Here is a 16,165-nt window from a genome sequence, read left to right on the forward strand (position 1 = left end):
TAGAGTATCTTGCAGTCTTTAATAAAACATTTTGTGGTATTTTTGCACAAGCTGTTCAAATTCTCCTGATTATATCTTCACTAGTTATTTTGATTTCTGTTCATAGAATTCAGAAAATATCCCAACAAGTAAAAGTCAGGTGAAGTCAAGTCTGGCAATTGTGTGGACTATAGTTCTGGTCCAAGTTGTCTTATCTACCTTCCATTAAAGAACCTGTTTAAATAATTTACCACAGTCTGTGCTTAGTGGGGCCCTGCTCCATCTCTCTGAATTCAAATTCTTTGTCTTGTATGAAGATCAACATCTTCAGATGACATCGAGCTGTGGGATGAGTTTTTTGTGTCAGTTCATTGTTTGAAGAAAAAGAATGATTCCAACAATAAAAATATAGTTTTGTGATGACTTTTTTAAACATTTTTTTCCTCTTATTCATAATGAACTTTCCAGATATCCACAGATGCATACACATGATGTGGCAGATGTGTAAAAGTTCAACTGTTTGTAACTTTTGATAAGTGCATCTTTCAGAAAATGTTTTACATAAAAGTTTGGATGTTTTTGTGTAGAATCATAATATGCAATAAAAAATGAGGGTTTCCATTTGAAGAAAATTCAAATTTACTCTATTTTCATCAGTTGTAATGCTAGCTATGATGAAACTGATAGTGCCATCTTATGACCTCTTTGAAGTGTAACATTTTTGGTTCAATGATTGTTTTTAATGGGATGTGTATTTTTTGAGTTATTCCACCTGGATTCAATAAAATGGGTCATCTTGTATTTACAGGGTAAAACAAAACTCCATACCAATATGAAGCACTTTTCAAATTTTTTGCCAAAGTACTAACACTAGAGTTGTCAACTTTTTAAAATAATTTTGTATTTTTCTACACTTCTGTCAATGGATTGAGGTGCGTTTACTGATCTGTTGTGCTGTTGCCTCATCACAACTCCATTGTATTGTAAATGACTACATAAGATCTATTTTCTATTTAATAAACTAGCCATTCTACCTTATACAGACTCTCCTGATGTAGCCATTATTAGACTAGGAATGCCAAATTTTTCTTCAAATTCATAAAATATTTTGACAGAATTCTTTACTGCAAATTCTATAACACGATTTTACCTCCTGATAGAGTTAATCTTCAGTGTAATGTCTGCAACAAGCTGTGCATACATATTCAAAGATGTAGATTATGTAACACACAAATATTTTTTTCACTTGTGTTCCATTATTAAGTAAATTTGAGGATGCTCTCCAATTACAGTTTAGCATCTTTAAAAAGTTTTATAAAAAGAATTTTATATGTAAAATATATTTGTATATTTTTATTGTTTTTATCTTTTATTTACTTTCATATTTGTTTGTTACTTTTAATGGCTGTTGTTTTATGTGGCAATTTTGTTTGTGAGAAGTAATATCTTGTTCTTTGAAATATTACCTGACATAATAAAGGATAAAGTAAATGTTGCTCAAATAGGCTCTACTGTAATAAATGTAAACTAAACCTTTTTGTTAGTCTACTTTAAGATTTTGTAGTATCCATTTGCTTTATAAAAAAAAAAAACAGTTGGAAAGCAAGAATTTTTAAATGTAAATTTACTTTGAATAACATTTTATTTTTTACAGAATTAAACAGAATAATTAAAAGAACTGTTCAAAATGTCCTCTGTAGATACAGATACATAACTGATTTTTTGACAGGCCAGATCTCAAAAACAAAGTGCAATTTAAAAAACATTTATAGAGGATTTTAAGTTTATTTTCAACCCTAGAATCTATCCATAAAAGTTGAACATGGAGTTTTGTTACACCTGTATAAAAGTTTTTCATTCATATAAAATTACAAAATTATTTTTAACATAATTCTAAGTTTCCGAGCATTAAAATCTGAAACAAAGGTTTTATTATAAATTTTACTACAGATGATTTTATTTATGTATTTATTTATTTATTCAGTTTTTTATGAAACATTGTTAAGTAAAATAATATGCTGTAATAATGATACTGGTTACTGCTAGTAGTGTGTGATTTATATTAAACTAGTTTAAGTTTAGTTTAATCTATTATTATACTTAATAATTGGATTAACAGTAAATGTTATATTTACATCCTGCCTAAACTATACTTTGAAGATTATTACTAACCTTATTTACAATCACAATCCAAACTTTTGTAGCCTTATCTATGTAATTCACAGAAACTTTCTAGATTCATTTATAATTCTAGATAATACAAATGGAATTTTGTACTAAATATAAAACTTTCAGTGAATTTTTTTTCAATACAAAATATTTTAGTATATTACAATGAAATGAAATATATTTGTCTTTCATTTCTTAAATAGTTAACATGCAATCGTAAATTTTGACATATGTAAATAGATTTAAAGTAATTTAAACAACAATTGTTTTCATTCTTTTTTATTGATGAAAGGATTTTGATAAAACATGATTTATATATGTATATTGTTACATTGTCAACACTGTGTCATTGTTATAAATTATTTCTTTCTTGCTGCAATGAAAACAAAAGATCATCACCATGTCTCATTATTCATTTCTTTAAAATTAATGAAGGGTCCTGTTTATATATAAGCAAAGCTGTTTTCAACTGAAATGTGCTGGTACACACTGTACTGTCAGATGGCATGAAAAAGTATCAATAGCTGGTACGTAGCACCATCAGTTGCTCAGTAAAAACAATACTATGTTCGATCACCATATATGCATAACAGCAGTAATTTTTTTTTAGAAAATGAGCACTGTATATAGGTATTTTAAATAATCAGCTGTATTTGATTCTATAATTTTCATGTAAAATTTATAATCTTTTAATTTAGATAAATTTTAAAATATCAAATTAATTTATCAATTCATAATTAATGAAATTTAATATTATTGAAGTATTTTTACAAATTAGTCAATTGCTTTTATTTGTTGCTTTTTTCTTCTTTTTAGATGTATAGTTTCTCATTGTCTGGTTACTATAAAAAATATAAAATATTTTGGACAGAAAATCCATAAAATATGCTAATTTTATGGATTTTTTTGTCAAAACTGCATTATTTCTTAACGCAAACAGTTTTTGATTTCAATTAGTGAATGATTGACTGTTTTTGTATAAATCTAACCGAATGTTTTCATAATACGGGAAGAGTCTATAAAATCAATGTAAACAATTATTTTTGAAAAACTGTTATTGTTTTCAGATGGTATTGAATAACTTTCTCATTAGGAAAAGAAAATATTGATTTATAGATTTTTAAAATTAAAAATGTGTTTCAATACCTTTAAAAGTTATTTAATTTGAGATTCTGTAAATTGATCGAAAAAAAAAAAATAGTAACAGATTTTAATTGAGAATCAACATTATAGAAAAGTAAAATATGAATCCAGTAGTTGAAAATTTTGTTTGTTTTTTTTGCATAAAATTTGAGACATTTTAATAAAAAAAAGAATTAATCATCTAATTTTTACTGTTTTTTGATAAATAATTTTCAAAAATTTATTATTATAATGAAAATATTATATAAATGTAATTATTTGCCCGTAAGTATCGATAAAATTTTTAAATTTAGTTATATAAGACCAATTTGATATAGAATATCTTTAATTAGTCATGTTTAAGTATTTAATTATTCTGTTAATTCTATTTATTAATTACAAATTGCAAGTCATTCTATCAATCTATTTTCATTTGAAGATATTAATTTTATTAAAATTTAATTTATTATAGTTTTATTACCAGTATATATATATTAAATATTTTTTTTTTATTTTGGTTTTTTGATTTAAACCACTATGATTTTATTATTTTTTAATTGAAATTTTTATCAAAAGTTTAAGTGAAGAGTTTTTCACATTTTTATCAATTTTTCTTCTGGTTTTGACTCTAATGCCTTTTTTAAATTACATAAATTTTTATAGAAATGTTACAGAAAATATTTTTGTTTATCATATAAAAGAATTCTCATTATCAAATGAAAAATTTTTATAAAAGAAACTTGAATACTTTTATTGTTCTGAATATTTTTTGTGATGCTTAATAAGTTGTTATTTTATAATTTTATAAGAATTCTAATTTAATATTATATAATAATAATAATTTTTTATTCTAAATTATTATAAAGTTTCTCTAATAATTCTGTTTTTAACTTAGACGAACCATGGATTTGGAACATTCCTCATACGGATTTACCAGATCGGTTTGGAAATATGTGGTGCCCTTCATAAACTTTCGATAAATTTTTTAAAATATTGTTAAGAAATTCATTCATTTATATATTTATATTTTATATTTTTCAAATAAACATTTTATTAAAGATTTGTTTATAAAAACAAATAAATATAAATTTATATTTGAAGAAAAACAAATGTTGGAATTAAAATTGTTATTCAGATCAAGGTCTTAAAAGTTTGTGTATAGTCCAAAAATATTATTTATTTATTACTCAATCACTCTACAAGAAATATTTCACTCAAAAAATTAGCCTATATATTTCCATAAAATTTTTTTAATCCTGTTTGTTTACATTCACTCATATAAACATTAATATTTGGATTATGTTTTTGAATATTACATAAAAATTATCTTTGTTAATTGAAACATTAAAATCTATTATAGTATTTTGATATTACAATTTAAGTAATCTTCATTATTATTTTAAAATCTAATCACCAAGATTAGATTAGACCAGTGATTCTCAACCTTCTTAGCTCAGTGACCCCCCCCCAAATAGTAAATATAAATAAAATTAATATTTCACAACCCCCACCTAAAGGAATAATAACACTAAGCCTTACTATTACTAATTGAGTTTTGACTGTAATTATAAAATATAATATTTTAAAAAATTTACAAATCACATTGCACTAATTTTATACATTAAGAAAATAGATCCAGGCATGGAGAAAATTTTAAATGAAAAACAAATGCAACCATTACATTAATTTCTTTTCTTTACATGTGTACTTATTGTAAGTAAAATGTTTACAAGTTTATAATAAATGATTTTTTTCTCATAAAATGATTTCATTATTGTTTTGCAACCCCCCTTAATATCACCGCAACCCCCAGGATGAGAAATGCTGGATTAGACTATAGATGGATTTTTCTTAACTGGAAGTCCATATCTCATTTTAGAGGAATCTCATAAAGCTACATGTTGTGTTGCATGTTGCATATGCAACAGTGTCAATCCAAGAGAAAGTGGTATCATATCCTTTCAATAATCTTGTACTGGCAAATTGTCTGCTTTCCCATGATTTATATGTATTTTTATTTTATACCATACTGTAAAAATTAGGAGTAGAAACACAACAGATACACCTCATTTACTATATACACTCAGAATCCCACGCAAAGTTTTTCTTACTGGTGTTTGGTCCATCTCTTCTAATATACATAGAGATCAATACCAATGTGCCTAAGTGTGTACATTCAGATATATGCATAAAAATTATACATGTATTATATTTAGATGGATGTCTTCATTGAAAAAAGATAGTTGTTTTCCTTCACTATTCAGATAAATGAACAAAAGAAAAAAGCTATTTAAAACTTATTTTTATATTATACCATTTTGTGTGTGTGTGTATGTGTATGAACTGTTCAGTAAATATCTGGACTGATTTTCTTTCAAATAAATGCAGAAACTTAACTTAAACTATTTGTCCCATATAACTCATATGAGGACTATCAACTGTACAGAGGCTTTTGGCTTTTTCTGCCTTGTCATTAAAGATATCAGAACAGTTAATAGTTAACTGTTTAGCTACAGTATCTTGTAAAGGAAAATTCCAGCAACATGGAAATTCAAACTTTTGCCAGTATTTAGCTATGGTACTGTATAACCTGTACATTTGTTTGAATAATACAGTCACCATGATTCCATTGAAGACAATTTCCATCCAGGTTCATTACTGCAGTAGAATTTTGTTGTTGTAAACCTTGTAACAAACTTTTCCAGAATAACTAATTTTTAGATTTTCTCCAACTTCCTCAAAAAGAACCCATGACAAAATTTTTCAGTTGTACAAACATGTTTATTATAAACTTTCAGTTTAGCATTCCTTTTCTGTCAATTCCAAAGTAATAGAATTTCTGCAGTTTTCACTTCACTATAATAACTTCGTTACAACTTTCCTCTTTTTCGCTGTTGTCCTCTTTTTCTATATACTAATGTAATAGTCTGTAAATAAAGACCACTTGAGCAGTTGCTTTAAAAAAATATCACTAAGTCACATTTTCTTTTCTCCATGCTAATAATTAAGTCAACTATACAGGATGCTCCACGAATTGTCCATAGGAGAAATACTGGGAGGGGCTGGGTGTTGCGTGAATAAAGGAAACGTATCGGTTAATTCCTTAATGCCAGAATTTAGTGTTGATGATTGAAAAATAAACTAAATTAAAGGGTAATACAAATGACAAGAATTTAATACGTACAGACTAAGTTTAAATTTCGTTACAACTAATGTTCGAACTGGTAGCCATTCTCAGGGAGGCTATAGTAAAATCTACTCGAATGTGGCTATAACCTGGGTCAGGATTTCTGGTAAGATCTCTGTACACGCACGAAAATAAACTCTTCAGCTTGGAAAAGTGCCACTCAGTGCCAGCAGAACAGCAAAAAAAGTAACTACAAAAAATCCTAGCAGCTTCCCCTTCGGCTTACTTCCGCAACGCTGTTCTGTGACGCTGACCAACAAAATTTACATATCTGCAGATATAAACACAATACTGCACGTTCTTCAATTACGTGTTATTGCTGGGATTATTGATACAGCAACTAGGTTTGACTAATGCCGATTTTCTAGGTTCTTGTATCTTTTCTATGGTAAGAAACTACGTCACGGCAGTTCATTACCATACAGAGGTGTTTCTTTCCAACGTTTCTCGTATACGATGTTTGTTGTAAAAGTCATAAGATGGGATGGGATAAAGTTGAAATTGTCTAATAACGGTGCCTGGCGTACCGTCTAGTAGTACCATCACGCTCGCCCAAATCGGCCAAGATCTCATTCAACAGTCTTGCAACTGTTTCGTATTTTTGTAACACAGGAAGTGTAGCCAACAGAAAGAAACCAGAACGTAAACATCCCGTAATACATGAAGAGGGTTAGTAAATAGTCCAGGAAACTGGCATTAGTCAAACTTCCGTTCTCTGTATCCTGCTTACTCAAAAATTCCATCCATACAAAATCACCAGAATCTTGCTGAATACGATTTCGATGGGATTGGGTTTGCCAAAATTTTTACGGAGGGGATAACGTCTTGCCTTTCTGGCAAAGGTAAATTTTATGTGAATCGTGAACTGACACAATTATAGAATTTGAATCCACTTGCACACAAGGAAGCGCACATACCGTGCCTCCAAAACATCAATGTGTGGGGCACTGCGCGTCTCATCGGACTAATTTTCATACATAAAGACTCCATAATATTTACAAGTACTTCAAGTTTACTTTGTTGGGCTTAAGGGTAATAACGTCTTAAGATATATTATTTTGCAATTACAAATTAAGGATTTTTGTGTGTCTCTTTTTAATTTATTTTTTTAAAATATTCTTATTTATTTGCTAACTTCTGCTGTGTTTATTAATTAATAAGTAATACACTAAATGTTTACTAATTCTGCTCTGTATATAATATAAGTGAATAGATAACTGCTAAATTTAGTTTATAATGATTTAATTTTAACTGGGATTAAAAATGTACTTCATATTGTTAATTTATTTTTAAAAAATTTATTAGAAATTCCTTTACCTTTTGAGTTTATTGGCTAATTTTCTTTATGGTTTTGTGATACTCTGTATTTATGAAATAATAAATGAAAAGCATTAAATTTGTATGAAGAACTAATATCTCATATTAGTTCTTCATACAAATACAGTACATCCTGAATTAGGTTACCAATTGTTAACTACCCTTTTATTGTGTTTAGGTCGATAGAAAATCATGGAAATTTTTTACCATGAAATTAAATTCTTTTCAATAATTTAAACATTTCATTCAGAATGAATAAGATATTTAAATTTCTAAAAACAATCTACTAATAGACCCAATAAGGATCTTTAAATATTTTATTGACCCTGGTGTTCTTTACTCTCCGCCTGATGGACACTAAGATGGCGTTTTACGCTCTTCGTCGATTCGACCAGGCCTACATTGGGGTGGCTCTGTGGTGAAAGGCGAGACCGCCACGAAAAATTCCTGGGGTTGGTCACCTGAATTCCATCCTGGCGCAGGTATCGACACAATTATGGCAAAAAGGGCAATTACCTGGGGCCCTCAAATCAATTTTTTAAAGAAAATATTTCTTTCAAAGAAATCCCTTGAAGAAAATTCTCTGAAGTCAACACTGTACTGTACATGGGATCTCTAATTCAAATTTGCCAGGGTCTCATAAAGCCATAACGCGCCACTGAAGGGACACGTCCCCACAATATTTTCTACTGGCAAATTACTCCCTTCCGAACGTATTTTTATTTTATACCATACTACAGAAATTACGATAGAAACGAGTGCCGTTACACTACAGGTACACATTACTTTTATATTTTCTCAAAATTCGACAATGAGAAATTTTTCCTTACTCGCTGACCATTGCATTGGCCTGACCCTCTCCAGTATACATACATATCAATGCTGATGCATCCCGGATCCTCTTATTGCATAAGATTTTATTATCGAATTATTTTTCATGCTTAAATCACTTCACCATAAAAAAATATGCCGAGTAATTCGAAGTATTTCTATCGCTGCGGGAAAACCGCATGTGTTAGAAAGAAAAAGTCACCATCTTCGCGTTCAATGTTCAACGTGGCTGAATTATGACAAATCACTTCGGGGTCCACAGGGTTGGAAAGAACGAAGAGTTTTGAATATCTCGGAAGCTGGATCATAGGAGATAATAGGTGCAATCGTGAAATTAAAAGTCGAACAGGCAAAGCAAACTCAGCTTTCTTCCTCATTTCTCGCTATTTAACGAATGGAAGCCTAAACAGAAGTCTCAAACTAAAAATTCTTAAGACAATGGTATGGGGTGTGATGACCTATAGATGTGAGTCTTGGTTTATCACGAAGGAAACGGAAAGCAACAAACTCAATAGAGGTGCCCAAAAAAGATGGAAAGGATTAGATGGATAGATAAGATCACTAAGAAATGTTTGAGCTTTAATGTAGGAAAACAACGACCAACATTAAGCAAAGAAAATCTGCACTTGCTGACATTTGGCCAGAGGATCTCAGGTCAATTAATGAAAACAGAGAAAAAAGGAAAAGGTCCAAGAGAAAGATCCAGGAAGAGATGAAGGGATAACATCAAGGATTGGATGGGAATAGATCATAATAAGGAAAAATGGAGAGAAATAGTTTGTCAGCTGCAATCACCTGAGAAGAGGATGCTACAAGAATAGCACACACACACATACTGTATAAATATGTTAAGCTGAAAGATCGAAAACTCTCAGTGAGGCACAGAAGATTGGGATCCCCCTGCATAATTTTACGACGTCATAAACTAATAACGTCTCATCGTAGCTATAGAATTATTTATTAATCATGATATACATTTGCAACGGTAAAATTGCTTTTTTTCCGGGATTCACGAGATCCGGGATCCAAGGCATGTGCCTCAAATGCTTAGTGGACAATCCGGCACTGATTACAAACTAATAAATAATATAATGTAGATTTATTTAACTATTTATTTGATTCAGATTATACTTAGGGTGTACATACTTTTGCTTCTCGAATGACTCTAAATTAATATGTAGTAGTTTCTTTAACAGACAACTATGAACTAGTATGACGCAGTTTTTTAATTGGACAAAAAAAAATGGCATCGGTGTTTTAAACAAATCAATCACGAAACTCAAACAAGAACTTTTTCTCGTATTGTGTTCTCGAAATCGTTTAATATCTCTTGGGCTTTCGAGTCAATTGGCATTCCTAGTTAGTACCATATTATTTATACACACGGCGACCATATTTTTTGAAGAAAATAAAAGACAAATCAGAAGTTTCATAAGAAAAGAGCAGGTTGCATTTATTTGTTTCACTAAAACTAAAAAGTTTTATGACATTTACTATAAAATATAAGTGTATACATAGCATTTTAAGCAGTCATTTTCGGGAATGTTTGCAGAGGGAGGCAAACATTCCTGAATCAGATTTGTTTTAAAATTTCATAAAACTGTATATAATTCGTGTCAAAGTTGCATTTATTATAAATGCTTGCTTCCAATGTTTCGGTTTTTAGTTAGGTTGTTCACTAGTCCACATATTCACATTTATTTTTCATTAATGAAAACACTAGTCCTGGGGAAGCAAGAGTGAAATTCAACGATTTTTAAAATGGTTTTAAATGATACGTGTTTATCTGTAAAATATTTTAAAATTTTAACCCATCGTTTTGCTGGCATTCTTTGATTTTTTTACTGGTGACATAACCTTTAATACACGAAATAGTTGCGCTGTCATTGGGATGTAGTTTTCAAATTGCAGACCTAGTCTAGAACGGAAATCACGTGATTTCAATTCAAAATTTTCTCCGGAACGTAGATAGATAGGTAACCGGCATGACTCCATCGTTATCAGGAGAAGTATGATGTACATGGGCAAGACACCGCTAAAATTCAGATATGGTATGGAAAGCTTAGGGGTCGGAGACCCCAATTAGAACTTCCGGTATAGAACTTCCGGTCTGAACCAGAAGTTACGTGACTTTTTAGAATTAAAAGATGATTAAAAATTGCAACACAATGTCACAATAAGCTTTCGCTCGTTTATATTTAAGTTCCAGTGACTGAAAATGAACAAAACGTTTTCCTCGATCTTCCCGATCCACGGAGGGGTTTCTCGTTGTAGGACTCATTCAAATATTTTCGTTTCCAGCTATTTAAATAGTTAATGTAGGTTTAGTAAAATTTATAAATTGCGTAAAATAAATTTAGTAAATTGATTTGCGGGCGCCAATATTCAATTTTATATTTCATTTCAGTTTACAATATAAAGGACAAAATGGCCATTTTAGAAAAAATACAGAGACAAAAATAAATGACTTTTGGTCACCGTATTTAATATTATATTTAAAAAATTTTTCAGCGGTGAACCCCAGACTCCCGTTAAAGCCATTCCACAATTGGCCTGAACCGGTCAGGTCCAACAGGCTCATAAGGTCTTCTGGGTCGCCCGAGTAACCATTAGAATAGAAACATCGTTATGGGTACCAGTTCAGAGGGCGCAGAAAACACGCTCAAACAAATGCTTATGAATCAGTACATGTAAATATGATATCATTAAAGCGCTTAATCTAATTCTGTTAATATAACTAATTACTGTTGGAAATAGGCCCGTAGGCTAACAAACTTATGGAAATATTACACATTTTTTGTCAATTTGGTGCCCATTTGCGATTAGATTCGGAAGGAATTTCGTCTTCAAGAGAAATCATTTTGGATTAAACTCCTTAACTGTTTTCGTTCTATTTCTAGTATTTTTATCACTGGTTATTTTAGAAAATTGGAAATAAATTGATTTACAGTTGTTTTTGGAAGACGACGTAGAATTTCTCAGACTTCTGTTCGTCTCCTCTCTACACTCGTCACTCCTACCGATTCATCTTTCGAAATCAGATTTGAACAGTATTTGCATCTGTGACAGACATCAGATTCAAATGCTAGCAATATTTTTGTTTTTCTCAACTGTCTTTGTGTTTTTATACACAATAACTCTGGTGTTTATCCTCGAAAGTAAATGAATATCATTCTGGCTCACGCCGATTTGTTTCCAGTCGCAGATATTTATAGTAAAATGTATGAGAATTAATTAACATCTCGGCGATGATTAATGAACGTCTCATAGAGATTTTCCTCATCTCATCGATGAGGAAGACCTCTGTGATCTTTCTCATCTATCAATAGATTTATATCGAAACGAATTACTATTATTTTTTCTGTCGATTATAGCTATTTATTAATATTTCTTGATAATTATTTTGATATAACTCTTTTATTGTTGAAGAGCGAAGAGAATTCTGCCCAACTATTACCTACATCCAATAATCTATGTATTTATTCTTTTTATTATATCGTAGAATTTTTAATATTATATATATAAGATTCGTTAAATACTTAAAGAAGTTTCTATGTGTTTTGTAGTAGATATCCGCTCTTTAACTTATATCACACGCGTCACAATGAAGTCGCGGTTACATTGTTGGCTCTTACATTCTGTTTGCTTATGCGATCGTTGACAACACTTAGATATATTTTGCATATTTGCTATATTCCCATTAGATCACCCGCTAACGTCAGACCGACATAAACAGGCCATCTAATGAATATGCAAAACACTCGCGAAACTTTTGGTGATGATATAATTGTACATAATTAATCAAATATTCAACTTATTTTTTCTTTATTTCTAAATCTTTAAGCAAACGATACGTCTTAAATTTAAAAAAAAACGTCTCATTTTTATGCCATTTAATCTACAAGTAAATATTAAAAGAATATCTTTAAAAATTTCAATTTCTTAGAATTTATATGATGTAGAATAATTTTAATTTTGCAAAAAAAGACACTTATTCGTCATGTTTTTTCAAATTGGAAGTGGAGCTACCCTAACATAATCGTCACTGCAGTGCATTCACACACACAGACACAATTAAATTCTACATTTTTTGATTAAGTTTATCGGGTTTTGGATGGAAAGGGTGGTAGGTGTGTGACCACCCCCTAAAACATCATTAAAATGCATTGTCATCGGATTTAGTTATGTCTATCAGAATAGTCTTGACTTGATTAGAAATCCGAGTTGCAAGATGTTAAATTAAAGCGTTTAAAAATGTGGAAATTCGAATAATTCCGATATGTCTTCGTTCCGCTCGTTATTCGTTATTAAAAGAAGCATCACCCTAATTAAATTTTCCATAGACGGCTGGAAAGAGCGCAAATTTGCATAATTTCTATCCGTAGGAAGTTTCGGAGATGACAAACGGTAACGAGAAATAAAAATTTTCGTCGCAGTCGTTAGCTTTATGAAAAAACCTAAGCGTAGTTCTTTTGAAACGCTTAATTAGTATTATTTTGAAATAAATCCAAAATGGCAACTTTACAACGTTAAAATGTAAGGATATTCCTCAATATTAAAAAAAAAAGTTATGTTTATAGTAAATTTTGGCGTCTTCGTATGTTTTGCATATAAACTGAAATTTTTATCAATGCAATATTAGATATTATCAGAAAGTTTAAAATAAAGCGTTGCTCTAATGTTTATATTTCTGCCAACGAAATAGCTTAAACGTTTAGAAATTAGTTGCTGCTACGATTATATTTTTGGTAAAACAAACTGTTAAGTTATATTTTTACAAAATAATAGAATTTAGATAAGAAATTGGATCCATTCTTCGGCTCTGTGTCGTATTAAAAAGAAAACATTTACAAGTATTTACTGGCTTTTTTCTAGTTTATTATTATTCTTTTGATAGTTTTTATTACATTTTTATTTAATGTTTGAACATCTTTTATAACCGTTCTCTATATTAATGCAAATATTCCATTTCTATCCTAATTTACAAATATTTTTAGATGCGGGATGTTTCCGTCCTGATTTTATGAATATTTTTAGATTTCATGCCGAAATGTGGGATATTCCTTATACAGTAATGAGAAAACACTTTAATATACATCGGAGATGAATTATAGAACAACAGATAAAAACTTTTCAAGCTTTTCTTTTTAATTTTATATTAGATTTTCAAATATTTATAACTAGATTATATATATAATGTAGCCATAATATATCAATATTAGTGTGATTATATATGGTATATAAAATTTTATTTCACAATAATTATTATTACTTTAAAGTTTTAAATTTTAATATTTCATATTTCGAAATTTATTATTATAAGTCTGTATAATATATATGTATAGAACTGTAGTAAACGTAATAATGATTATAGATAAATTTTAATTAGAGATTTGGGTGTAGTTCTGCGTATAGAGCTTTTATGTTCGTTAGCCTTTTTTATTTAACGAGAGGTTTAAGAGAAGGGCTCAGAAGAAAGAAAGGTGTTCCGATTGAAATCAATCATAGGTCTTCTGAATGATAATATGATTCATTTCCGTGTTGCAATCCAAAAATAAACTAGATTTAAAAGAAAGATTGTTACGAAAGACGTGCATTGATAAGCAATTGTCTATGGAGAATGATACAGAAAAAGTTATCTCCATATCATTCTATTCTAAACAAGAGTCTGATTCCTTTCCTCTCAGTTTTCCCGTGTCGTCTCCAGTACAAAAAAAGTTCGCAAATTGAAACACAACTGTCAAAATTTTATAAAATAGATCTCACGATTACAGTTCTTAATCCGAAAATTAGAAAATAAGCTCTTAGAAAGCATTATGTTATCTTAATTGTATACAATAATAATAAATCTTTCTCTTTTTCGAAGAGTTTTGAACCGTCACATAACTAAAATTTGCAATAAGATAATAATAAAAAAAAGAAGATTACGGTCTTTAACACCAGTAAATTTGCCAAAAAACCTATTTTTGTTATTATTATTTTCTTTTTTTTTGAAATGTGATCCACCAAATTTAAAATATATTTTTAAAGTAAATGAACTGTTTGACCCTGTGCAAGAGTGATAATTTTATCTGAAGTAGGTCTAAACTTAGATTCCTATAAACGGATCTGGCTAACAGTAAATCAGAGATATATATGTGTGAATAACATCAAGATATTCCAGTTCAAAATCTATAGGTTTTGATTCTGTTCGAAATTGGACAGAATCGCTTTGATCCGGAGTTTAAATCCTATTCTTAGGAATCAAAAATTCGTATCTAATTACGGCTCCTAATTAGAATTGGAATGGACTGGTACACCATGATTTCATTTTGTTTATTTAGGATCGACCTGCCTTACATCAGTGTCGACTATTATGGTTGAGGAATAGAGAAACTGAACTTTCCAAGAAAAGTATGGTCTATATCGAATTAGAGCACCCATCCTTCAGCAATTGAATATCGATATATTATGTAATCATCCAGTTCATTGTACTTAATTAAAATTCTTCGGATTATTCGAAACTGTTCTATAAATTTAATTGAACAGACAGTACCATGCCGAATGTATTAGATATTCGTGGCAATTTCTGAAAAGAGGGGGATATTTCCTCAAATTAATTTACTCCAAGAGATAGCAGTTCATTATGTACTCTATAATCGTTCTCAATTTTATCCATCGAGAACGAAGTCTGCTTAGCATAACTGAGATGAAAAAGTGACAAAATCTCAGCAAGAATTCTTACCGAAAGTGAGAAAATCCTTTGTGGTAGCTAACATTATATCATACAGAATGGTTAATTATACTGTTTTAAAAAATGAGTATTTTAAATATAGTTATACGCTTTTAAATGTTTTATTCTTTAAAATTACGAAAATTCATTCAATAAGCTCTTATATAATTTGCAAATCGACTCGTTTTAATTTTCATATAGTAAATAAAAATTAAATATAACCGAAGACTAGTAAATATGTCTAGGGCAACTATGAGAACAAGCAGCTATTTCTTAAATTTATATAGTAAAATTTAAATACAGTTTTAAAAAAAAATGTATAAGTTTAAGTTTTGTGAAAATATTTATTTATAAAGTAATCAAAATAGAGAGATTACACAAAATATTTCTGGAATTATATCTATAAAAATAAAAAATTTGATTGGAAACTCTGGCTTCGATTCCCGATCTGGGATTAGTCTTTACAGCACATTTTCCTAATTCTTTCTCGAATTAATGTCATCTGATGATTTCATACGATGTACACGTGTAAAAAAATAGTTTAAAGTATATTAATTTTATTAAAATTTTTGTATATTTAAAACACAATATAATACAAGCGAATTAGAATTAGACCGATTTACAAAAATTTCCAAGAGCATAACGTAATTTTATTCATTCTGGCGACGGTAAATTCGTCTTAAGTATTTTAATCAATTCGTACTATACGTTCTAAGGCTAGTATTTCGGAAATTATTAAAATACGAGTGTCATACGTTCAGTTCATTCACTGGCTCGCTGTTTTTTTTTTTTTTTTCGGAATAAAATTGATTTACTCGGTGCAACAAGGCCACTCGGGCCTCCTGAGA

General features: G+C 29.6%; 2 protein-coding genes across 2 annotated transcripts in view; one reads left to right on the plus strand and one right to left on the minus strand.

Moving 5' to 3' along the window:
* The window catches only part of gkt (glaikit), a 41,127-nt gene extending 36,721 nt beyond the window's left edge, over window positions 1-4,406 (plus strand). Inside the window, exon 15 of the mRNA XM_067263867.1 lies at window positions 4,166-4,406. Within this exon, the coding sequence (XP_067119968.1) occupies window positions 4,166-4,239 (74 nt within the window). The 3' untranslated portion in view covers window positions 4,240-4,406. The remainder of the gene's footprint in view (window positions 1-4,165) is intronic.
* Window positions 1-16,165, minus strand: part of sip1 (septin interacting protein 1) — a 354,828-nt gene that overhangs the window by 64,745 nt on the left and 273,918 nt on the right. The gene's annotated exons all lie outside the window — the stretch shown is intronic.

Source organism: Centruroides vittatus, unplaced genomic scaffold, assembly GCF_030686945.1.
Source record: "Centruroides vittatus isolate TY-2023 unplaced genomic scaffold, ASM3068694v2 contig_18, whole genome shotgun sequence".
Lineage (NCBI taxonomy): Eukaryota > Metazoa > Arthropoda > Arachnida > Scorpiones > Buthidae > Centruroides > Centruroides vittatus.